This window comes from Equus przewalskii, unplaced genomic scaffold (genome assembly GCF_037783145.1).
Source record: "Equus przewalskii isolate Varuska unplaced genomic scaffold, EquPr2 ChrUn-13, whole genome shotgun sequence".
NCBI lineage: Eukaryota > Metazoa > Chordata > Mammalia > Perissodactyla > Equidae > Equus > Equus przewalskii.
The window spans coordinates 2,402,806-2,427,074 of record NW_027228750.1 but is presented as its reverse complement, the minus strand read 5'-3'; the positions used below and the strand labels follow the sequence as shown (position 1 = coordinate 2,427,074).

Here is a 24,269-nt window from a genome sequence, read left to right as displayed (position 1 = left end):
GGAAAACTGTTTGACAATATATTTAAAGCTTAATACGTCTATACTCTATGACCCTGCAATTTCAGTCCTGAGTATATACCCAACATAATAAATGCTATGTCCACCAAAAGACACGCATAAGAATGTTTGTAGGTCAGGGGATACGAAGCTTCAGTTATGTGAGATGAATAAGTTCTGGGGATCTAATGTACAGGCATGGTGACTACAGTTAATACTGTATAATACACTTGAAATTTGTTGAGAGTTCATCTTAGGCATCTCACCACACATACACACACACACATACACAAAACGTTACTATGTGACGTGATAGATATGTTAATTAGCTAGGTTGTGGTGATCACTTCACAATGTATATGTATATCAAAACAGCATGTGGTATGCTTTACATATATACAATTTTTATTTCTCAAGTATCTTTCAATAAAGCTTGGGAAAAACAGATTGTAGCAGCTTTATCCATGATAGGCAAAAACTTGATGCAACCCAATAGCACCAGTAGAATGAGTAGATAAATTATGGAATATTTACATAATGAAATAATACACAGCAATGGAAAATAATGAACCATTGTTACATGCAACAATGTGGATGAATTTCATAGACACACTGTTGAGTGAAAGAAGCCAGATACAAAAGTGCAAGTACTGTGTAATTCATCCATATCAAGTTCAAACATTGGTAAAACTACCCTATGGTGATAGAGATCAGAATAGTGGTTACCATTGTGGGACATTAAATGGGAAGGGGCATGAGGAAGCTGGAGACGCTCTACATCTTGATCCAGGCGGCAGCTAAGTGGGTGTACACATATGTAGAAATTCATCATTCTGTACACACAAGCTTTGTGCACCTCACTGAATTTATACCTCACAAACGAGACCATATATCCTGATTTCATGTCCAATAAGAGAGTCACTGTGGCTTTCTCTACAAGCACTCATACTGATATCCTACCTCATTGATGTTCCAGGAGACCTCCCCCTCCCCAAGGCGGGCATATATTTGAGAACTCTTTATAACCTGGCAGACACTGAGAATGGCGCTTATTTCAGGCAGGGAGGGAGAGGCAGGGTAGGGAAGAAGTGCATCTGGGAAGTAAAGTAATCTTTTTTCCCCACCACCCCAAGCTTCATAAATGTTTCTTGATACATGAAAACGGCTAGTATTTGATTAAATAACATTTACCACACACTAATATCAGGCACTGCACTAACAGCTTTCCATTTTATTATTTAATACTTATATAACCCTAGGAAGCCGTTCTATTTTTAGTCCTATCATACAGGTAAGGAAGAGGAGATTTATAGACGGTTACGTTACTTGCCCCAGGCTTTACAGATAGGCGGTGAATGGAGAGCTCAACTCAGGTTAATCTGAATTTAGAACCTGGACTCTACACCACTTGCTATGGAATGAATGGATGGTGTCCAAGCCCCGCCTGCATGTTATATAACATACACCACGAAGCGCTGTGCCATTCCGAGGAGGGCGGAAGCTGTCGCGGTTGCCAGGTTGGTGATGGATTCCTCGAGGGCTTTAGACCCACTAACTGCACACAGGTGGTAACTGCGGCCAGAGAACCAACTGCGCAGGCACTTTCCCCAGTGACCTCCAGCCAAATTCCTTGGGGAATCAGGAAAGTTCCCCTGGCTCAGAAACCATAAGTTTTTTCCGACTTCAAAATACGCGCGGAAGGTAGACGTGGGGGTTTCACTCCCCACTTCTGGAGAGAATCAACGCGAAAATCCCCAGAGAAAGAAAAGCAAAACAGGCCTGCGAGGGAGTGAGATAGACACGGGGAAAGCTTGAGAGGAAAAGTTATGTGATAGGAAAAGAGCGTAGTGGAAAGTAGAAAAAGAGGAAGTCCCAGGAACTCCGAAGTTAAGGGGGTGACGACGCAGCCCCTCTCTATCGCGCCTGCGCAGTGCTGCCTCTTTTGGCACCCCGGCCCCTGCCGGCCGCCGAAGATTTACTCGTCTCTCGGCAACCATTCACCCAAAGAGCCAATCAGAGGGCACCTTTCTTCTTGACCTCGCCGTCAGCGCCCAGGCGGAAGGATCCCTTGGGCACTGGCTCCGCCCCGCCCCGCCCCTCGCTCCCCGGGGAGGGCAGGCTTAGGGGCAGGGGCAGGGGCGGGGGCGGCGGGCGGAGGCGTGGCCAGGCCGTATAAGAACGGAGGGGGCGGCGGCGCCACGGCTCATTCGGTGCAGCTGCCTGGGGGCTGTAGTGTCCGCGCCGCTCCTGCTGGGGGCTGCCCACGCCAAAGACCTGCCTCCGTCGTCTCCTCTTCCGCCGCCCAGGTGAGTCCACAGCCCCCTCCTCTAAAGGTGCGAGGATGCGGCGGCCCCAGAGAGCCGCGCGCTCTGCCCTCGAGGGTCTGTCCCCGCCGAGTGGAGCTCAAGTCTTCGCCGAGCCTGGAGAGGGCGTGGGGTTCGGAGGGATGGGGCGGACAGGTGCCGGGACCCGGTGCTTTCTTCCCCTCCAGCTCCGGCGAAGATAGCCCCTCTGCCCACCCCGCCCCCGAGGACCAGGCGAGACGCTCCGAGAGGGAGCTGCAACTTTCCGGAGGCTTCGGCCGGGGCTTGGCAAACTTCGGCGCGTTCCTGCTGCGCGACTCCCGCGGGCTGCGCGCTGGCCAGGCGCGGGCGGGGCGGCCGAGGAGTGCGGGATGCGGGCCTTCAGTTGCTTCCCTGGGCCCCCGACGCCCCCTCCTCGCTGGCGGTCTCCGGGTTCGCCCCAGCGCTCCCGCGGGCGCGCGCTCTCTCGCCGGCCGGCGGAGCGCGGATTCGAATGCGGCGGTTTCGGAAGGCGCAGTTGGAGACGCAGCGGTCAGGGGCATGTGTCAGGCGGGAAGAGGAGGGGCGCTTCCCAGGGTCGGGGCCAAGGCAGCGGTTTTGAGGACCGGGCGGAGATCCTCAGCTTGTCTTGAACTCACACTAGACTGTGGGCACCGTGAGCAGCAGAGTGATCCAAGCGAATGACTTGTGCGCTGCGCTTCTCTCGGAAACTTCTCAGGAATACGGTGTCTGTGACCTGGTTCCTCCCCTTTTAGGAGCGAAACTTGCTTACGGTGTAGGCTAAAAGCCATGACTGTCAGTTGACCGCTAGCGGTGCAGCGGGTGGCTCAGCGGCGCGACTGCCCCGGGAGGTGTCGCTGTCCAGATCGCGAAGGTGGGAGGGGAGTCGGAGGAGGGTGACGAACCTGGAGGGTCCAGGTTGGGAGCCGGGACGCCTAAACACAGAACGCCGGCGGCGACAAAACAAAACGGCGCTGCCTCGAAGTCAGGGAGGAGTTCCGGAGAGATGCCAGGCGAGCTCCTCGGGAGAACGCGAATTGTCCCATCCTCTCTAGAACCGACGGTTAGGGCTGGACCCCGCGGGAGGGACCAGCTCAGTCCCCTTCCCCGCTCCTTTTTGTCCGGAGGAAGGCTTCTGCAGGGAGACCAAATCCTGGTCTTAAGTAGGGTCCTGCTGCCTTTTTAACTTTGTTTATGGAGTTCTAACACACAAACAGTGGAGTGCTTCAAGTGCGCTTATTACAGTAAGCGTTTGTAAAGACTATGTAATCATTTGTGCCGTGACAGTATTCAGGATATTTGGTAGGTGGGTTAGGAACCTGAACCTCTCCAGGAAATAAAGTTAAGATTATTAAATCCTCCTAAAGTAGACTCCTGGCTTGGCCCAGCAGCCCTCCAGGGCAGATGAGAGTGGCCATTGTTGTCTACCCTAACCTTTCAAACGTGAGTAACTTGGCTAGGCAGCCAGCAAGGAAGCAAGCCAGGCAGCCACGAGGATGCTGGGACTGCTTACCAAGAATGGCGCTGTGTCTGAAATCCCCAGAGGTGTTGTCTCAGAGGGAGACCCTGCCATTGAAGGGGATGGGGTGGGGAGCAGAGAATGCTGACTTTTCTCTTCCTTTCAGGGAGGCAGTCTGAGCTGGACCAGCAGGGCTTCTGTCCTTTGACGTTCTTGTTTGTGTAGATGGAAAACATATCTGGGGAGTCAAGCTTTTACTTGAGATAACTGAAACTTTGTCTTAAGGTATATGCATATCTTTGGAGTACATTTATTCTCAATAAAGAGTTTTTAGGGAGATTTTGGTATATTGTATATAATGGTTCAGGTAGCAGTGGGGAGAGTCCCATAACATCAAAGTTACATTTTTTTTTTTCTCTGCCAGGAGGGCTCTAAATTGTTACCCAAGAGAAAGGTCCCTAATTTCATAAGTTGCTGTGTGTACATAGAGTTAATGGCAACATTCTTTATGTTGAATTTCTTACACAGTGCCTACCTTGTATCAAGAGATTGAGTTGGGGTCCCTCTGAAGGAAAGGCTTTGGCTCTTGGCCTCTTTGTCAGAATGAACGTGATTTCATTGAGCGCCAGTGGCTCTCCCTTAGCTTCCTCAGCTCCACTGTGAGGACAGGTAGCTCATCAAAATCCCATCCTGAGTTGCAGAAGCTTCCCCCTGCCCCCCCCCCCCCATCTCCCAGTAGTAGGAACTCAGCCTACCACCCCCATTGTTCAAGGCCGGGGCAGATGGTGCATATCTCGCACTACCCATCAGAGAACAGAGAAGTCCTCGTACTTCTGAAAGTCCGAGGAACCGCCTGGCAGTGAAGATAACTTAGAGTGGACTGTAGTGCCCTTGTTCTCCCAGGGCCCCTAACCGGACACATTTGATACAAAATTTAAAAATGACATTATGTTTTTTTAACTGCTCAAGTACATAGTATCTTGTCTTCATCTTTCATCTTGGATATGTTGTATGTATGGGGACATTTACTAAAGATTGACAAGCTAAGAGCTCTGAGTGGATGTGGTAAACTTTTTTTGTGTTACCAAGAGAACTTGCTGAAGGCCAAGGCTAATTTCTTGAGTTAAGTTAAATTTGTGTTGTTGTGTTTGGGTTTCTTGGTCTCACACCAGACTCTGGGCTTTATCTGTCATTTTGTGTGTGTGTTTAAGGATTAAGGGGAAGCAATGCAGAGTCTGAAGTGTTACTTGGGATAAAATATTACTCATTAGATAAGGCCCCTTGCTTTTTTGTGTTGTTGCTGAGGTAAACAAGGCAATATAGAAAAATGCTTTCTGTCATGTTGGTGTTTTGACTGTAGCACGTTAAATTGGCATAAGCAGTATTATGGTGGAGCAGACACCTCTGTATTTAAAGAAATATTTGTGTGTTTAAAACCACTTGGCTGATCTCTTGTGGTGCTTCCAGGACGTTTGGTCTCAAACTGTTTTATCTTTCCCCTACATGCTTTATAAGGAAGCTTATATTTGGAACTTAAATGGTTTAGAGGAAGCATCTTTGTATAATTCAACTGTACAAGGAAGCTTTATGAATTGTTTAAAATTAATAGATTTTGTACAGCTGGCCCCTGTAGCCTGTTCTAGAACTGTTTGCAGAATTTCTTGGAACAACAGGAAAAAACTAATAGTATGAAGAAATAGTTGCTGATGCTAAGCAATGTAGGATGTTTTTTAGTCCCAGAGCCTCTTGGAGTCTTGGTCACTAAACTGCGTAAAGTGTTTATTCCATGGATAACAGTGATTGAGTCAGTAAGTAGTTAAGTGCTTCCTAGGCAGTAGTCTGTGCCAGGTGCTGGGGAGGCCAAGGGAATGGTATGTGGAAAGGCCTGTGGAAGTGCTCTGGATGCAAGAGGAGCTGGGTCAGCTACACAGTGTACTCGAGGCCCCCAGTTTTTGCTTGTTTGTCTTAGCTACTGGCGTGTGAGCCCCAGGAAGGCAGGGATCTGTGCTCAGTGCTGACTCCCTGCACCTGGAGCAGGGCCTGGCACACAGAAGGTGCTCTTGTTAACCAGATACAGTGCTCTACTGGCATTCGACTGCCATTCCACTGAAAGAGGGAGGCATGCTTTAAGTAGGCGTCATCCGTGTGAGCTAAGGTGCTGGAGCTTTTGGATCTAACAATTGGAGCCTATAATGCAGGGCAGTTTCTGGGCCTTTTTTTTTTTTGAGGAAGATTAGCCCTGAGCTAACATCCGGGCCCATCTTCCTCTATTTTGTATGTGGGACGCTGCCAAAGCATGGCTTGATAAGTGGTTCATAGGTCCACACCTGGGATCTGAACCAGTGAAGCCCAGGCCGCTGAAGCAGAGCGCCCGAACTTAACCACTTTGCCACCAGGCCGGCCCGAGGGTCCCTTTTTTTAATGGAGGCCTCAGGGGTGTTGGATTGGAGCTGAGGGGCAGTGACTGCAATTGGCCAGCAGCTGAAACTCCTCAGGCTGAACTCCAGACCTGCTCCCTTCACCCACTCCCCATCCTGCCCATCCAACCCAACGCCAGCCTCATGCCGCTCACTCAGCCTTTCTCTCTCCACTGTCACTCGGTCGCTGTTCTGCTGATTCTTTCTCTTTTTCCTTCTTTGTTTCCCATTGCCATCACTGACCTGGTTTTGGGCCCCACCGACAGCTGCTCGCGGAGAGCAGTGGCGGAGCTCCTCGCCCTGTCCCTGGCCAGTTCCGTGGCCCCTGCACCTCGGACACCACCCTTCGAACTCACAGGGATAGCCCTTCCCTCCATAAGCTGCGCTCCTTCTCGGGACCTGTACCTTTCTGACCTTCTGGTTATTCTTGACTCAGGTATTTGAGCAAATTAATGCTAGTCCTTCCTCACCAAACTCTGTTTTAATCCAGCTTGGGACCCTTCTCAGAGGCTCTGGTCTCACCCCGTTGGAGGACCGCTTATCTCATACCTCTCCTCTTCAATACTCCTTTGCCATTCTGCCTTACCTTATTGTCTAGTTTTTTTCAAATCTTATTTTCAGGGGGATGAGCACAGGAAGTCCCATATCTGTCTCCATGTTAGCTCCCTGTAAACACATTTCGAGAAGAAAATATCCATGAATCTTGAACAGCTCCCACCAGCTCGCCTTGCCATCAGCTTCTCTCACCTTAGCCCTCATGAGGCTGGGAGAAGGGCAGTCCTCCACCTCGCCTGACCCCCAAACACACCGTCTATCCCGATGTGTGCTTTTGAGGTTGACGAGGTGGGCATTAGGACCACTGCCGCTGGCTGGCACTGTGTGGTAGCTGCGGCAGGAAGAGCACTGATCCAGAAGGAGAGAAGTGGACACTGAGCACCTGCTCTGTGTCCAGGTGCCGGCCTAGGGTTGTTGGGCTGGGCACCAGCACAGCTGCTGTCTCTGGTGCTCAGGCCCCCTGTGGTCCTTATTCTTACCTCTTCTCTGCCTCGAGGCTCCTTCGTTATGAGGACACCTGGGTTCTGGTCCCGGCAGCACCTTTATCTCTTCAGGCTTCAGTTTCTTCATTGCAGTAAGGTCAATAGATCAGCACCGTCCAATAGAAATATAACAAGAGCCACAATCAAGTTTCTAGTAGTCATATTAAAAAGTAAAAATAAACATGTGAAAATAATTTTAGTAATATTATTTAAGCCATCTACCAAGTATTATTTCAATTTATAATCAGTGTAAAAATATTAATAGTTTACTTGTTTTCCTCATACTGGCTCTTTGGAATCCAGTAGTGTGTCCTGTGCTCACAGCACATCTCATTGTGGACTTGGCCCATCTCAGGGGCTCAAGGGCCACACGAGGCTTGAGGAGCCAGTATTGAACAGTAATTCTGATTCTGCATGAGTGGAGGCAAGAGTTAACACAGTTATGGAAGAGGAGTGTGAGCTGGGCTTTAAGCTCTCCAAGGCCAGGGATCTTTGCCTCTTGGTCTCCGATCAGTCATAAGCTCCTAGAACAGTGCTTGGAGCACAGTAGGCACTCAGATCTTTGAAAGAATGAAAGGAAATTCAGTCATCATGGCCGATGATAATCATTCACCCTGTGAGTCAGGTCTGACACTAAAACACCGGATGTTTGATGCCTAGTCCAGCACTCTTCCTCTTGTTTTTCTATAGTTTCTTAGCAAATAATCATAAAGTAATAGAATTTTAAAGAGCTGCAGATAAAATCTGCAAACTGGCAGGGGACTAGGACTCACGGTTTATCAACAATTAAAAGTTGAAAATGCAAGAGGAAATAACTTTCAAGTAAAAGGTGTCTGTGAGATGCCTAATGACAACAACACATGGCTTGGTCAGTGCTAATTTAATGATAATCGTCCTAGTGAGCTATGTTAATGGCTCGTACAGCTCCACACGTGTAGGAACAGCAAAGAGAAGGTGGTTTGGCCACCTCAGGTGCAGTTGGTGCAGAAATAGGTGCTACCCATCGTCGTCAAGCTCCTTCACTTTAATCCCAGCCCTCCACCCCCTACTCTGCCCACCTGCTCAAATTTCTGTTCTTAGCAGCATTTATAATCTTGGCGGAGGGAGCTTTGAGCCTGGTGATGTTTCATTTGGGCTGCTGCCGTGCTCAGTACCTGGGGGTCCGGGACCTGTTACTCAGATGTTAACTCCGCAGGGCAGGATCTGTGCAAAACGAAAGCCTGGCTAGAACTATGTGCGTAATTAGGCTGGCTCGCGCTCAGACATGTGTGTGTGTGTGGGGGGGTGTGCGTATGTGTTTAAGTATGATAAGTGCTGCATGTGAGCGACTAAGAGTTGCTTATCCCTTTCCTGATAAGCTCCAGGGATGCTGCTAGTGACTAGGCAGGACTTTGAGCAGACTGAGGTCCTCATTTTGGACAACTGACAGCTATTGAGAACTCTAAGCTGGAGAGCCAGATGGTAAAGCAGCCTGTGGATGCAACCCTCGTAAAACCTGGAGGCTGTGAGGCCTTAAACCCTGTGGATTGTGTGTCAACTTGGGCATCCTTACAGTAAACACTCTCCTTCTAGGAATTGTCCTGTTTTCCTCAGTCTAGTTAATCTCTAGAACACTAGGGCCGGCTCTGGGGATCTCTTTAATGAGTTCAGACCAGTAACATCTCTGGTTTAGAAAGAGGCATCTGGTGGGAGGGGGAGCGCAGTACCAAGTTGCAACAAGAATTATTTCCAGTTCAAGTTGTGTCGATGGCTCTTAATGATGCTGGTACCTTGGAAAAATTAAGGCTTCTGTGCTTAGCTTCCTTCTAAAGATGTCTGTGTTCTGACCTTGTTAATGTTTACATTTGCAGCGATTTCAAGGTATTCCTTTAAGCACTTGAACTTCTGTGGCGTCGCTGTTAGAATATCTGAACCAGTGTTTTGATTCTGTTTCAGGCTGTTTTGCAGCCGCAGCGTTGGTTCTCCCAGCGTTATCTCTGCAGCCACAGTTGCTTAAGCTCCCTGTTTTGAAAGTCTGGGAAAGAGCTTTCTGCTTGGACTCTTCTTAGGGCGGGTGCCTGTGGATAGAGCCCAATCACTGATAACCATTAAGACTGTATTTTGCCATTGGTGGGAAGTGAGGACTTGTGAGGGCCCCTCAGACTGGAAAAGCCTGGTTCAGAGGGAGGCAGCTGTAGGTTCTGCAGCCCGCTTCTGCTTCGGTCCGGGACCAGGCAGCATCCCAGTTGCTGTGGGAATTTAACCAAATTTCTTGGCTCTAGTAAACATCGGTGTTAAATGGCTAGGAGGATGCTGATAACTCTGAGAAAATAGATTGAGACCTTGACTGAATGTGATCGAGCTGGGAGTGAGAAAAGACCACCTGTGGTTTCACAGCTTTGTGGTATAGGCAGTTATTTCTTTGAACTGAGGTAGAATGTGTCTGTGGGTGTTTGAGTGGGCAACTGTAAAAATAGCTTCTTGGAAAAAGTTAACACCAAATATATTGTCCTTTTAAAAAATAAGGCACTATTTTATCTGGTTCTATTGCTTTGGGCCATCTGCTAATCTAAACTCTTTCTCCATGTACATTAAACACAGGTGTGTGCCTTGGTTATCTGTAACTTTTTAACTATGTTTGGGGGCAGTGGAGGAGTCTCCAGAATGTGGTCTCCTCCCTTGTTGTGGGTCCCGGGACCCTGGTGAGGGGGCTGGCAGCTAGCAGATGAAAGTCTTCCTCAGGCTGCCCCCTGGTCCTTGATAACTCCTGGCCTTCAGCCCCCTAGGAATTCAAGGAGGGAGGCAGGATGTCTCTTTAGAAGGCCAAATCCACTTTGACCCTGGTTTTTCTCCTTTCTGCCCACTTATCTGCTGCTGCGTGTGTCAAGTCACTCAAAGCGCCTGGCTCTTTTCTCAAGGATGAAGGACTCCCAAGGGTCAAACTACACAGGTGGGAAAAGTCTCACTGGCAGGTGTCCAGGCTCAGGTTCGGCATGCACGCATTTGTCAGGCTGTTCCAGGCTGTTTCTGTTTTCAGTTCTGTTTCAGCTCTCCTTCCTGTGACAGCCCTCGAGGTGCTGGTCACTTCTTGCAAATTTGCTTCCCTTCTTCTGCTCCAGTTGGGTTATCTGTTTTTTGGATCTGATAAAGTTACCCTCTTGTCTGCAGGGAGTGTCCTGTTCTGCTGCTACGTCAGCACATCTGCGCTGCTGATCTCCCAGCCACCAGAGTGAATCCGAGCAGTTGTTCCTGTATTCTGCGAGCAGAGCAGTGTGCCTTAGTTGCAGATCCAGATCAGCATCAGTCCATTCCTAACATCTCCTTCCTGTGCCATTATTTTTTCCTCTTAGCGCTTGTCCAGCAACCTGACTATCAAGCTTCTCTAGCCTCTGGCTTCTCTCTCGCTTCTGGCCTTGCTTTCTCTAAAGTCACCCCTGCCTAGCAACCTAGCCAGCATCCTGGAACTCCCTCAGAAGTGAGGGTCGTAGGCCTTATCTCTCAGCCGTTGTTCCTTTAAAACAAACATTAACATTTCTATATTTAGTTATACTCAATTCTGGTGGCTCCAGCCAGGCTGCATACACCCCCAAAACCCATGATGGCTTTGAGGGAGAAAGTTTCTGTACTGGCAGTTGATAGATACTTTAGTTCTAAATGCTTCCGCCTGGTTTAGCACTTGCCCTCTGGCCTTACCCGACTCAGGGGGCCTTAGCACATCCTGCCAATTTCTGTAAAAAACCTCCATACCTTTCTCTGCTTTCCTTCCTCTTATTGCTATCTGCTTCCTGCACCCACCTGAGCCACCAGCTTATCTTCAAAGCCCTCCCCCCACCCCAACACCTACACCAAAGCTATCCACCTCCTAGGAAGCCTCCTGAATCCCATTTCTGCCACTTCCCAGTGGTGCATCCTTGGACAGTTCACAATTTGTGCATCCTCTTTGTTCCCCAGTTTCCTCATCTGTCAAGGGGTGAACTCTCCCTTACAGGTTTGTTGTAGGAATCAAGTGGATTGGCCCAGATAAAGCCCTTACAACACTGCCTCTCTGTCTATCAAATGGAGCTTGGTGGCTCCTTAGGGCACCTGGCTACACATCAAGGCACATTTGGTGACCTCTGGCTCTGGCTTTCGGTACACAAGAGCCCCTGGAGGGCTGTGTGTCTGTCAGGGAATGCTGGAGGTTCTGAGGAAGTAGTGACATTAGCCCTGTGGGAAAGGGATGTGGGTAGGATTAGTAAGATGTTTATGTTGTGAAACAGCTGATGAGCATCTCCGTTGAGCAGTGGGATTTCCCATCATGGACAGTGAGTTTACCTTCTCTGCTGTTTCACTGAGAGGCACCTGCAAGCCACCTTGGTGTCCTTGAGGATGAACCCTGACTCATGTCCTTTGCTCAGATGGACTCTGCACTAAAGCAGGTAGTAAAGAGTGACTGACTTGACCTCTGCTGTCTTCAGCATGTACGGTGGGGATAAGGAGCGATGGGGAGATAAGGTGTCACAGTTATTTATTTAACAGAAGGTTGCTTTCTTCTTGTTTGGGTAGAACCAATACTATCTCTGTTTTAGAAAACATCACTTTAGTAGCAGCAAGAACTGGTCATTCTAGCACACATGTGGCTTTGTAGTGTGGTCTTGCTGCCCTCACCCCATCAGTGGTACAACTTGAGCTTGGTGGAAGTTGTTGCCAGCTCCAAGAGTTAGAACCCTAGCTGGGGAGCTGAGGATCTGGGGTCAATTCACTTAATGTTTTCCGATCCTTCTTCCTTAATTTCTGGGAAAGGAACAGTTGTAGCTTCCTCAGAGTTCTTGTGAGGATTGAATGGGAATTGATGTGAAGTGGCTCGTACTCAGTACTCTTTCATTTGCTTTCACACACACCCCTACACCTTCATTTTATAGGAAAAAAGAAAATAGGCCCAGAGTCCTGGTTCCCATTCCCTCGGCCAGCTAAGGGAGGAGCTGGAGGGGATACTTGACAAGTACTGCCATCCACTTTCACTTCTGCCTGAATTCTCTAGGCTTTTATATGCAATGAAATGGTTTCTTTTTGCATAAAGTGTCTTCTGTTGCACATGGGGGAGAAGAGTTTGTGGGGAAGATGCCAGCCATGGGTGCATGGGTCCCCTCTTGGCCAGGAGCTGGGGACGGCAAGTGTCTTTGTTCTGTGTACACACTTCCCTTAGAGCCTGTCACCAGGCTTGGTCCCTTGCCTATGGCTGGGTCTCTTTCCCTGGGCTGGAGCGTGTTACTAGGAAGATCCAGGATTTTGAGGTGACATTCGGTAACAGTGAAAGGGAATTTTATTATCAAAGGAGCGCTGAGATGTGTTTCACTTTCTTTGTATCCTTAAACCCCTAGCAGGGTCAGAGGAAGAGGGTAGTTTCCTTGTCTCTGGACTGGATGGAGGGCTGCAGTAGCTGAGAGGGCCTCAGTTCACACCTCAGCACTTCTGTGATGCCTTGTGGACCACAGCGTCTTGAGCTTTCGTGTTAAATATGACAGACCTAGACTTAACTTCGTGGATGTGCGTCTCTGCATATATCAGGGACTCTCCGGACAGTGTCTGCGTCGAACACCAGGCACAGGGAGGAATCAGTGTTGTTTTGACCAGGAGGCCCGGGAGTGCTCTGAGCGCTCTTCTCTCCACCTTGTCCGTCTGCCGGCTGCTTGCCCACCTTGAGGCCCCCCAACGCTTACCTAGCCTCTGTCGTTCTTCTTTCTGGGATCGAGATAAGCTATGAAGCAGGACTAGAAATAGCTCTCTTTTATTTTCTTTTTGATGGGTTTTCAGATGTACCAGCCTTGTGTGGCTCTGTCCCAGGCAGTGGGAAACAAAGGTAAGTTAGACCCCACTTGTCCTCAGGGAGCTTGGCTTAATCTTCGGGCCTTGTTTGTCTTGTCCTCTCACCCTCTGCTGCCATCTCTGCACACCTGTGTGCTCTCAGTGTGTGTATTCTGCCCTCTGCTACAGCGGGGTGACAGGAGGGACTCAGCTCCCTGAGATCGCCGTTCGTCACGAGTCAGGTTTCTTAGAGGATTAAGTAGCTTGAACGGAGTAGGCAGTTGGTCATCCTCACTTGTAAAAAGATGCCTGAATTTTCAAATCAGTTCCCCCCTTTCCCATTTTCCACTGGGAAAATGCAATGACTCTGACTCTCAGACGGTAGAAGGAAAATCAAGCGCTTTCGTTTGAATTTACCAGAGTTCAAATTAACTTTTTTCTAGTCATCATTTCATTAATTTGCTAACTAGAATTTGCCTTTGACCAGGGCCTTTCGTGAGTTGGGAATGTGTGTTTCACGTGATTCCTTTATATGGGGATTATATCAACGTTGGTTTCAAGTGGTTAATTAAAACTAAAATTGTTCACTAAGCTCTGGTGTATTATCTAAGCACTAAGGGCTTGTGGCTTGGATTTATTCTAGTAATACTAATGTTTGTCTAAGTAACTCGAAAATGTACTTTTGATATTCAGAATTGTTTGGATGGGTGAGAGAAACAAAGAATTCCTTTCTAATGGGTATTAATAACTTATTTTGGGCTCGTCTAATGAGCTAAGCACCAAATATGAGCCCAGCCTAAATTTGAGCCTTCAGTAGCTTGAGCTACTCTACATCTAAATCATGGGGAACTGGGAGAATTAAAAACTACACCACAGGGGCCAGCCTGGTGGTGTACCGGTTAAGTTCACACACTCCACTTAGGCGGCCCAGGGTTTGCTGGTTCAGATCCTGGGCGTGGACCTACACACGGCTCACCAAGCCATGCTGTGGTGGTGTCCTCCATAGAAGAACTGGAAGGACTTACAACTAGGATATACAACTATGTACTGGGGCTTTAGGGAGAAAAAAAAAAAGAGGAAGATTGGCAACAGATGTTAGCTCAGGGCCAATCTTCCTAACCAAAACAAACAAACAAAAAATAAGTAGTAAGTATCAATAGCTGATTATTTTTAAAAGATACTACATCATGGATTTGGCGTTTGTTATGTCTCACACTGTGCTTTTATGGAAACTTTTTTCCAGAAGTTATCTTCATTATTCATATATGTGTCAGAAAAAGTTGACATGGAAGATGCCAACCTCAGACATCTTAGATTCCTGAAAATGTGTTTATGCGTTTATGAAGGTTCTGGCATCTGTAGCCAGTAATCAATATAACAGTCTCATGAAGGTGGCTATAATATGTCTGAAATGAGAAGGGGCAATTCTTCTAAAACTACAAAAGACATTTTTGGATAACAAACATAGAACGGGGCTAGATGAGATGGCTTAGCCATTATTTTGAAAGTTTTGGATAAGCAATGGACATCTTCTTTTAAATAGTGCATAAGCAGAGACTTGCCTAAAAGCCATTCTAGAGGAAAACCAGTCCCTTCTCCCCTGCCCACCTCTCTAGAGATCAGCGTTTAAGGAGGAGCTTCTAAGTGTATTTGATTTTGGCACATGGGGGCGGGGATGATGGGGAGGAATAGGAAAGGAGCAGAAGGCAGTAAATAAGGTCATAAATGGATAGAAGGCTCATAGGGGAAAGATTTTACAACATGGCTCATAAGATTTTAACTTTTTTCAACTAATACATGTATAGGTTCTAAATTCAAAAAGGATAAAATAAGTTCTCTTCATCCCCTGTCCCCTTACCTAGAGCTGGTATTTGGTGTGGGCTGAACTTCTTGTGTGACCTTCCAGAGATTTTTATGATTGGATAAGCAGAGACTTGTGCTTTTACGCATGTAGTTTTTTGCTTGCTTTCCTATTAATAAATCTGACAAGTGTTGCACATTCATACAGATAGAGTTGCCACCATTCTTTTGGACGACTGCATGCATTTGTGTACTGTTATACACATGCATCAAATCATTTAACCTTCTTCGGCTGATGACTACTTATAGTTTTATAAATAATTCTCCAGTGAATATCCTTGTAATCTACCCATAGGATAAAGTCCAAAGTAGACTTCCTAGAAGTAGAATCACTATGCCAAAAAGTATGTCCACTTACAATTGCGAGTCCCATGTTGCTCTCCAGAGAGAGCCTACAGGCTGTGTACCAAAGGTGTCTGCTTCTTGGTCTTTGCCAATCTAATAGATAAAAATGATACATGGGGATTTTAATTTGCCCATGCATTAAGGCAAGGTTGACTATGTTATGCATCTGAGCCACTGGCTCATGTCCTTTGCCTCTTCTTCTATTGGGGTTCTAGTATTTATGATTTGTAGGCATTCGTTATTCATTAACGAAATAAATACTTTGCCTAATGTGACAAATACTTTCCTAGTTTTGTCTTCTGACTTCTTTATGCTGTTTTTACCATGTAGATACTTCCATTTTTATATGGGAAAATGTATCCGTTTTTTCTGAGTTTTAGGTTTGATGTGATTTAGAAAGGACTACCTACTCTTGTAAGTAAGTTTATATAAATTCCATGTTTTTTCCTAGTACTTGTAAGGTTTCTTCTTTTTATACTTGTCTTTGATTCATCCATCTAGATCTTAGTTTGGTACAAGATAAGGAGCCACCTTTACTTGTTTGATTTTTAGATTTTAAACATTCTGTTCCACCCATTTCTCTGTCTTTTTGCACTAACACCAAACTGCTTCAGTGACTGTGGTTTCATAATATCCCTTACGAGGCTGGTATACGTCATTCCTGTCTTCGTAACTTTTCTAGCTATCCCTGCTTCTCCTCCTATATGAACCTTACAAATTTTTAGTCTGTAACAGCTTCTAACTTTGACTCTGCTACCAGGTCAGAGATTTTAAAAATATATGAAAATTCTCTTGCATACATTCTCCCTGCCTCCACTCCCTCCCCAGAGAAGGAGAGAGCTTTCGTCAGATTCTCAGTGGTCTTAGCAGCCCCTCCTCTGACCTTAAGAACCACTGTTCTAGGGGGGGGAGTAGTCCTGACATTAACTCTAGATGACTTCTTTGCTCAACAACTTTTAAAAAAGGCATGAGTCAAAAGTCATTCCTACAGTTGTTCTCCTCTGCAACATTACTGACGTTCTTCCTGGAGATTTTCTTAAAATTAGTTGTTCCTTCTATTCCAAGTACTGATTGAATTGAGGCTCCTCCATTGGTGTGACTTCTCATATCTATATCGTAAGTGTGAGCCTTGGAAGCACAATAACAGGTTCACACAAGGTAAAGCAGGTTGTATTTCTATAGGTGGATCAGCTTACGTGGCAGAAACCTGTGTCACCACATCATAGCATTGCGGTGTCTCCAAACGAAGCTAGAGCCATACCTTTCTGTGATCGTTTGAACTTAATCGTCTATGACTGTATAATAGGCACAGGTGTACTGTATGCTAATCATAAAGGGGCCACAAAGAACCAAGTGTTTATAGAGCACATGAAAAAGAACTCTACTGTCCCAACTCTGACTTGAAGTCAAATGCCAGCCACAATAAATGTTAAGCATTTCGCCACAAATTTAGCTTGGTATCCTTAACTTAGGGGTGCTTTGGGAAGATGATCTAGAAAGCCTAGGGCTCTGTAATGCTGTCGAAACAGGTTTGAAGGGAAACTTTCATTTTCCCCTTCCAAGTATTCTTCTGTAGTAAGCAGAGGAGAGCTCGTCGCCCCCAGATTGGGCTTCCTAGTGCCTGCTTTGATCACGTGGTCAACCTTCCCCTTGCCAGGCAAGCAAATTCAGTCCCTTAACCCTGTACTGAAGGGAGCCTGTGATCTGGCTTGGGGAGAGCTGCTTGATGGCCAGAGTGGACGGCTCGCCAGATCTCAGCCGCATGCTGCCTCTGCCTCTCAGCCCCAGCTGAGAGCTCACGTTGCCTTTCCACTGGCTTGCGTCCCCTCCCCATAAGTTCACTCCTCTGTGGCCTTCCTGTTCACCCCAGTCAAGGGACACTCCTTTCTTCTGCCTTAGTATTACATTTTCTTTCTACCACACACTGCTTTGTATTGATATGTTGTGCTCTCACCCCCCTTCTTAATGGCCAGCTCCTGGAAAGCTCCTCTTGGTGTATCCAATGGTGCCCCAACACTGAGTGATAACCATCCCATTGATCTGAGCACTGTGGATAAGGCGAGGATCCCTGGCACCAGTGTGAGACTAAAATTTAAGTTGGAAGCCCAGGACAGTGCATGCTGGATGTGCATTCAAAAGCAGCAGCTTCCAAACAGTGAAACTGTAGACGTCATGGAGATGGAGTTTGCGTGTGTGTAGCGAGTCAGAGAGGCAAAGCTTGTGAGAAGACTGTCTGCTCACGGCGAGGTCTGAGGACAGCACCTTGACCTTTTGTTCCAACTCTTGTGTCCATCTAGCGAACATCTGACCCATGTGGAGCTGCAGGCACCTTGACTTTCTAATATATCAGTATTTGTTTTTATATGTTAGCATTTTCAGGCATCTGTTGTGTTTCATTTTCTGAAAAGTATAACTTAGCTGAAAATTGCTCTGGTAACTTTGTGGTTCTAGCAGGGGAAGTGTGAGAAGGGATGTTTTTCTCCTGGTACTGACGGCTAACTTTTTTCATCTTAGGTAGCTGCAAGATTTTCAAAACCTTTTCACTATTTTGCACAATCCCGTGGAAGGATCACACTGCCCTGAGGAAGTTTCCCACATCCCATGTAGCCCCTCCTTGCTGGGTGGTGCGGTTCCACCACATAGCTGGCCTAACCCTTTGTTACCCAGGAATTTTGTCATCCAAACAACTCCTTGGTCCTACCCTGGAGAACAGAAGTGTGTGTTATGGGGCAGGCTGCTCCTGTAAGTGAGAGACATGAGAGTCTTGCTAACAGGGCATCGGTGTACTTGATTCCAGCAGGACTGACCCCACTCCCTCTTCTTGGTGTGCTTGTAGCCCAGAGTTGAGAATTCGTCTATTCGTGGAGTGAAGGGAGTCTTTTTTTGTGGATCACATGTTCTGTGTGTGGGCATTGTAGTCTAGGTATCGACCAGTTCAGGATGTAGTGAGGGAGCCAAAAGCAGGAGAGGTCATTCCCATAGAAAACAAGGAAAACCAGCAAAACCTATAGGCCCTCTATTAAGTAATGCTGTGTTTAGGATACTTGGTTTAATAAGGTTGTCTGTTCCCTTCACACAAACCAGCCCACTCCACCCCCATCCTCATGCAGACAAAACAAACAAACAAAACCCACTTAAAACAGAATTATGCAGTTATCAAATCTGGTCTAGGGTAAGTTTATGTGTATTTTGTCCTTACTCCGTGCTGGCACTGCTCTCTATGTATTTAACTCATTTCATCCTCACAGCAACACCTAGCAGTAGGTGCCGTTTATTACTATTTTACAGGAAAGTGTTCACAGATAAATCACCGTCTTCTCTGAGTCCTTCGAGCTGCTTTGCCATGTAGAAGTGAATTCTAACTCTGTTTCTCATCCCTCACTTGCAGCTCCCCTGGCAAGAACATCCCCCAAGATGGCAGAGGAGAGTGGCAGTCCCAGGGACTGTGTGTCCTTCAGCGTGCTCAACTGGGATCAGGTGAGCCGGCTGCACGAGGTCCTGACTGAGGTCGTCCCCATCCATGGACGAGGCAACTTTCCAACCTTGGAGATAACTCTGAAGGACATCGTCCAGACTGTCCGCAGCCAGCTGGAGGAGGCAGGCATCAAAGTGCAGGACGTCCGGCTGAATGGCTCTGCAGCTGGCCACGTCTTGGTCAAAGACAACGGCTTGGGTTGCAAAGACCTGGACCTAATCTTTCACGTGGCTCTTCCCACAGAGGCAGAATTTCAGCTGGTCAGAGATGTGGTTCTGTGCTCCCTTCTGAACTTCCTGCCAGAGGGTGTAAACAAGCTCAAAATCAGTCCTGTCACTCTGAAGGAGGCTTATGTCCAGAAGCTGGTGAAGGTGTGCACAGACACGGACCGCTGGAGCCTAATCTCCCTCTCCAACAAGAACGGCAGGAACGTGGAGCTGAAATTCGTCGACTCCATCCGGCGTCAGTTTGAGTTCAGCGTGGACTCTTTTCAAATCATCCTGGATTCTTTGCTCTTTTTCTATGACTGCTCCAGTAACCCCATCTCCGAGCACCTCCACCCCACCGTGATCGGGGAGAGCATGTACGGGGACTTCGAGGAAGCCTTCGACCATCTGCAGAACAGACTGATCGCCACCAAGAACCCCGAGGAGATCAGGGGCGGGGGACTGCTCAAGTACAGCAACCTTCTCGTGCGGGACTTCAGGCCCACAGACCAGGAAGAAATCAAAACCCTGGAGCGTTACATGTGCTCTAGGTTTTTCATCGACTTCCCGGACATCCTTGAACAGCAAAGGAAGTTGGAGACCTACCTTCAAAACCACTTTGCCGAAGAAGAGAGGAGCAAGTACGACTACCTCATGATCCTTCGCAGGGTAGTGAACGAGAGCACCGTGTGCCTCATGGGGCACGAGCGGAGGCAGACCCTGAACCTCATCTCCCTCCTGGCCTTGCGCGTGCTGGCGGAACAAAACATCATCCCCAACGCCACCAATGTCACTTGTTACTACCAGCCAGCTCCTTATGTCAGTGATGGCAACTTCAACAACTACTATGTTGCCCATCCTCCAGTAACCTATAGCCAGCCATACCCTACCTGGCTGCCCTGTAACTAACCTTGAGACCTGAGGGTTTCCGCAGTGGGAACCCCAATAGGGCAAGGGCTCTCAGGTAGGGGAGCCTCCTTTTAGATGTAGGTGTTTGGCTTTTAAAGGGGAACTCAGCTCTGATTCTGCTTTTTTTTTCTTTGTGTACCCATTGGAATGGGTCCACAGTGTATCATGAGCCAAGCCTAAAGGGACCCATTATTCCAGTGCTACTTTGGAAAATGCTATAGGAAGTATGACCTATCCATATCTTTCCAAGATAGACACTAACTTCTCATGTCCCACACATCAGCACAGTTGGATTTGAGCTCCGTGCAATAATCGAGACTGGGGACACGCTTGGGCAGTGTATGAGAAGTATTGAGCTACCTGTCTTCTCACTTGAGCCTAGAGTAGTCTGTGTTGGCCCTCACTTGGGATTCTCAGCAGTTACATGAAAGTTGTGCTAATAGTCTATTTTCTTGTATCAATTTTAGTCAGGCAGAAAATGGTAAACATGAGGGAGCTCTTGTGACTTAATTTTTGTTCAAGGACTAAATTGCTTATGTTTATTCCCTGTCAGCAGAGCTGAGGATTTCTTTCATCAATAAACCAAAGCCAGTAGCTGGAGGATTGAGATCTGATTGGAAGTGGTTCGTGGTGTAGATGCTGTGCTATCACGAGGAATTGTGAGATTTGCTGAGAAAAAAAAAAAGACCTTTTCTTGAAATGTAACTTGAAAACAAAATAAAATGTGGAACATAATATTAAAGTAGAATTGTGGTGGTGGTGGGAGGGTGATTGTAAATAGGAAACATGAATGTTCAGTTTTCTTTTTCTTTAAGGAAATCTTATTGAATGACACTTTTTTTTCCTTCATTAACTCATCACTTTCATTTTGCTCTTCCTAAGACTAAGGATTGTGCTGAGTCTAGAGTTGTTTTGGTAACTGACATGAGGGTCTTCCTGTGTTTTAATTGGAAACCCATTTTGGTCACATTCCAAGTAAGACAAGCTGTTTTTCTGCGTACTTTGGTGATATTTTTTTTGTTTTTGTTTTTTCAAAAATAGTGATTTCCTTCTCTAAGTTTTTGACAGCAAATGAATTCAGGAGCTTCAATAGAACCGAGTGGCCCGTGGGACGATCTGCTCTTACGGGCAGAGTTCTTTGGCCTCAGATTGTTTTAGAATCGAGCCTGCTGTCCCTGTGCTGTGCGTGGGGTAGAGGTTTAGCATGCAGTCCGGTCTTGTGTGCATAGAAACTACCGAGGCACCTTGCGGTGATTGATTCTGGTGTATTTGAGGAAGAACGGAGTGGTTGAAGAATACTCTTCCTTATTCTGGTGGATTTGACCAACTGGTTTATATTCTGCACTTTAGAAGGAAAACAGTGTTAATCTCTAGTCTAAAGCAAGCTTACTAAGTGGGAGAGTTCTAGGCTACTGTTGCTTGCCCCGTAGGTTTAGGTAAGGGATTTTGTGTTTGGCAACTTTTTGTGGGATCTCTTAGAAAGCATCACTTTAGAGGATCAAGGGCAAAAAAGCTCAGAGTTGCCAGCCAGCTTGGTTTCGAACACGATTCAATCAAATCCAGGCCCCTGATTCTTCTTTCTCCTGTGGCCGTAAAAATCCCAAGCCCTGAGTGATTGCTTTCTCCTTGCTTTAAGCAATGAAGTTTACCTTAATGCAGAAATGTTTAGTAGAAAATGAGTGGTTTACCTTTTTCTAAAGATTATATTTTCAGGTGTTTTCTGGAATGTGATGTCTTGGTCCTCCTAAAAGGAGATGTGGCATGACTGAAACCCACGGCTTAGCTGGTATCCATGTTATGCTGCATTAGGCGAATCAAAGCCACTTCTTAGTGTAACCAGCTCCTGTTTCCCTGTGGGCCAGAGTTGTGTTTGAATTCACTGGGTTTGAGTCAAGGCTGGTTCTACATTGAGGGGGACCCCATGGTGCTTCAGTGTTAAAAGGGGGGCAATGAAAAGTGAATCTCAACGTGGTCATCCATGACCTTAAAAGGCTGCCATCGTGGTTGCTTGCATAAAAATGACAGATCTGTTTAACCGAAGCTTTGAAATGTGATGAAGCCGCCAACATAAGCACTTACTACAGAAGTCAGTATTGCTTCTACTAGGAGGCTTGGGGACCAGGGTAACGAGGCTCCAGGTGAAGATAGGATCAGAACCATGTCAAGTAATTAAATTTCCAGTTTGTCCTTAGAGTTCGTTTTGCTTATTTTTTTTTCCTGTCTGGTACTAATCATCCTTTGAGGATGAAGGGAAGCACAGAAGTTGCTAGAAATTCCCCACCCCCCAGTTCTTTACCACCATTGCAAGATGGCCATCTTGGTAGAGTCTCTTCATCTGACGTTCTTAGTCAGCCCACCTATTTTAGAGTCTGAGGGTAGACGTATGGTAGAACCATCAGGGTAAAAAGCCACACACCAAAGCTGTGCTTTTAAAATACCACCCTGGTCTAGTGGTGACTTCACCTACTCTGCAAGCCTTTTGCTTGCCTCAAGATGGACCAGGTAACCTTGAATTTCAGGTGTCTGGAAATTCTAGCTGAAACCTGCCCTTCGTTCTGTTCCCACAAGCACCAGGTACTCTGAACTTGTACTGAGTCCAGTGCTGCCTCTTTTTTGTGTGTTGAATAACATGAAACTTGGCAGTGGCCAAGGGCACTAAAGTTCAAGTGCAAGTTCTAATATCAGTTTAAGCTGTCTCATTTGCTTTAGGACTCTGAACAGTTTGCTGATGCTTTCTGCAGGTATGCAGCTTGTGACCCCAGCCTACTGCTTGGAATTGCGTTGAGCAGCAGTGAGGTTAAAACAGTACCTTTTCACCCTGTGTTGGCAGAAGGGTACACATGAAATTCCTGGCCTCGAGCTTCGGTCTCACCCTTAATTCTTACCTTGGCAGTAAGACACTATTCCTCACTCAATAACTTCAACTCTGAAACTAAACTCTATATCACTAACACCTCCAAGTCGGGGTTCCTGCTGGCTGCACATGGAATGTGGCGTGGCTCACCCCTGGGACAACCTGGCAGATGGGGAGAGTCAGGTAGGAAAGATGCTGGGGTCCTGACATATGGTAACAGATGTGGTTTGGCATTTAAGTTCTTTTTCCCTGTTTGATTTTTCCCTGGGGATTTGAGTCACTGTAAGCTGTGTGGGAACCTGAGTTTTGTGGTGACACATTAATAATCAAACTGCTGAAGCCCCAAATCTGCTTGTCCTCCAGCCTCCCAACTAGCACTGGCCCCTTACCTTCATGGTAGGTTAGGATTTTAACTAGTGCTGCATTGTTAACTTTGGGAAATGGTGCCTCTCAAAAGCAACTTCCTAACTGTAGGAATACCTCCTTTCTAGTTCACTTTCTGGTACTGACACCATGTTTTAGGATACAGCTAGATTCTGAGCTCAGACGTCCTCTTCCAGAAAATAAATGATGGTTCTCCAGTTGTGAGAAGAGACCCTGACACTCACTGGGGCCATTACTTCTTGGGTATCTGACTGGGGCTCACACTGGGGAGAAGCCTTTGGGTGGATTCTGTAGGGTCAAGAAACTTCCAGTTGCCAAGGTTAGATTGTATCCTTAATCTGGCAGAGAGCAGAATGTCACAGCTGACTTTGGAACGTATGCCAGTGCATCCGATTACATTCAGAGGACCAAGGGAGGTGTGTATGGGGGATGTGTTTAAAAAAGCCTGGCAATTTTACAGGATTATTCGTGGAGACTTCCAAAGTGAGGACCAGGGAAAAAGTGCTTTTCTGTGAGTTCAAGTTCTAAACTTGTTTACCTATCACTTCAAAAACAAAAAAAATAGTTTAAGTGTAAACAAAAGAAAATGCTTGGAGGTTTGCCTGGGCTAATGAGAGTTGGTGCAAATTGTCATGTGTGTTTGCATAGGAAGGTGAGAAGACCATCCGCTAAAGAGGAAGTCGTTAAACAATACGGATCTGTGGGTGTTTTAAAACTCAAGCCATCTGGTCTCTCTTTTTTCTAATGGATTAAAAAAGCTGCATTAGGAAAATTTTTTATCAATTTCCAAATTAATATAGATGAAAAGTAAGGTTACTAATTAGACTAAATTGGAAGCTTTTTTGTTCTATATTTGCATAGCCTTTGAAAGACTAATTTCTCTGTGGTGCCTAGGATGTATGAGGTTTCCTCTTTGGTATAATGGTCCCTGACCTTCTTACATGATGCAGGTGAAATTACTTGTCAACGCACCATGTGTTAGAACTTGATGAAATAAAGCTTTGAGTTTGAGAAATAAAGATCTATTTAAAAAAACCTTGTCAGTTGTGCTCATCTCTTTGCATCGCCTCCATGGTGAACTGGTTTCAGGTTTCAGGAAACATTGCATGGCAGTGGGCAGTTACCAACATTGTCAGCCTTGGATTCTTCTCTGAAAGATGGTGCTTTCTGTGGGGGAAGGGATGTGTGGTCACCTTGGGGGCCATAATTCCCTTCATATTTGGACTCTTCTCCAAAGGGCACAATTTAAACTGAGCTTTG

At 46.6% G+C, this 24,269-nt stretch overlaps 1 protein-coding gene across 7 annotated transcripts; it reads left to right on the top strand.

Moving 5' to 3' along the window:
* The first annotated feature begins 2,031 nt into the window (after positions 1-2,031).
* Positions 2,032-23,700, top strand: TENT5C (terminal nucleotidyltransferase 5C). Of its 7 annotated transcripts, none has more exons than XM_070608145.1 (3): positions 2,298-2,838; positions 3,926-4,044; positions 18,570-23,700. In XM_070608145.1, exon 3 carries the CDS (start codon positions 18,596-18,598, stop codon positions 19,769-19,771), a length of 1,176 nt encoding a protein of 391 aa, XP_070464246.1. In that variant the 5' UTR covers positions 2,298-2,838; positions 3,926-4,044; positions 18,570-18,595; the 3' UTR covers positions 19,772-23,700. The 7 variants fall into 7 exon arrangements, with proteins under 7 accessions (XP_008532545.1, XP_070464246.1, XP_070464244.1 ...); XM_070608143.1 differs by having other exon boundaries at positions 2,489-3,363; XM_070608139.1 differs by having other exon boundaries at positions 2,769-3,174.
* The last annotated feature ends 569 nt before the right edge of the window (positions 23,701-24,269 follow it).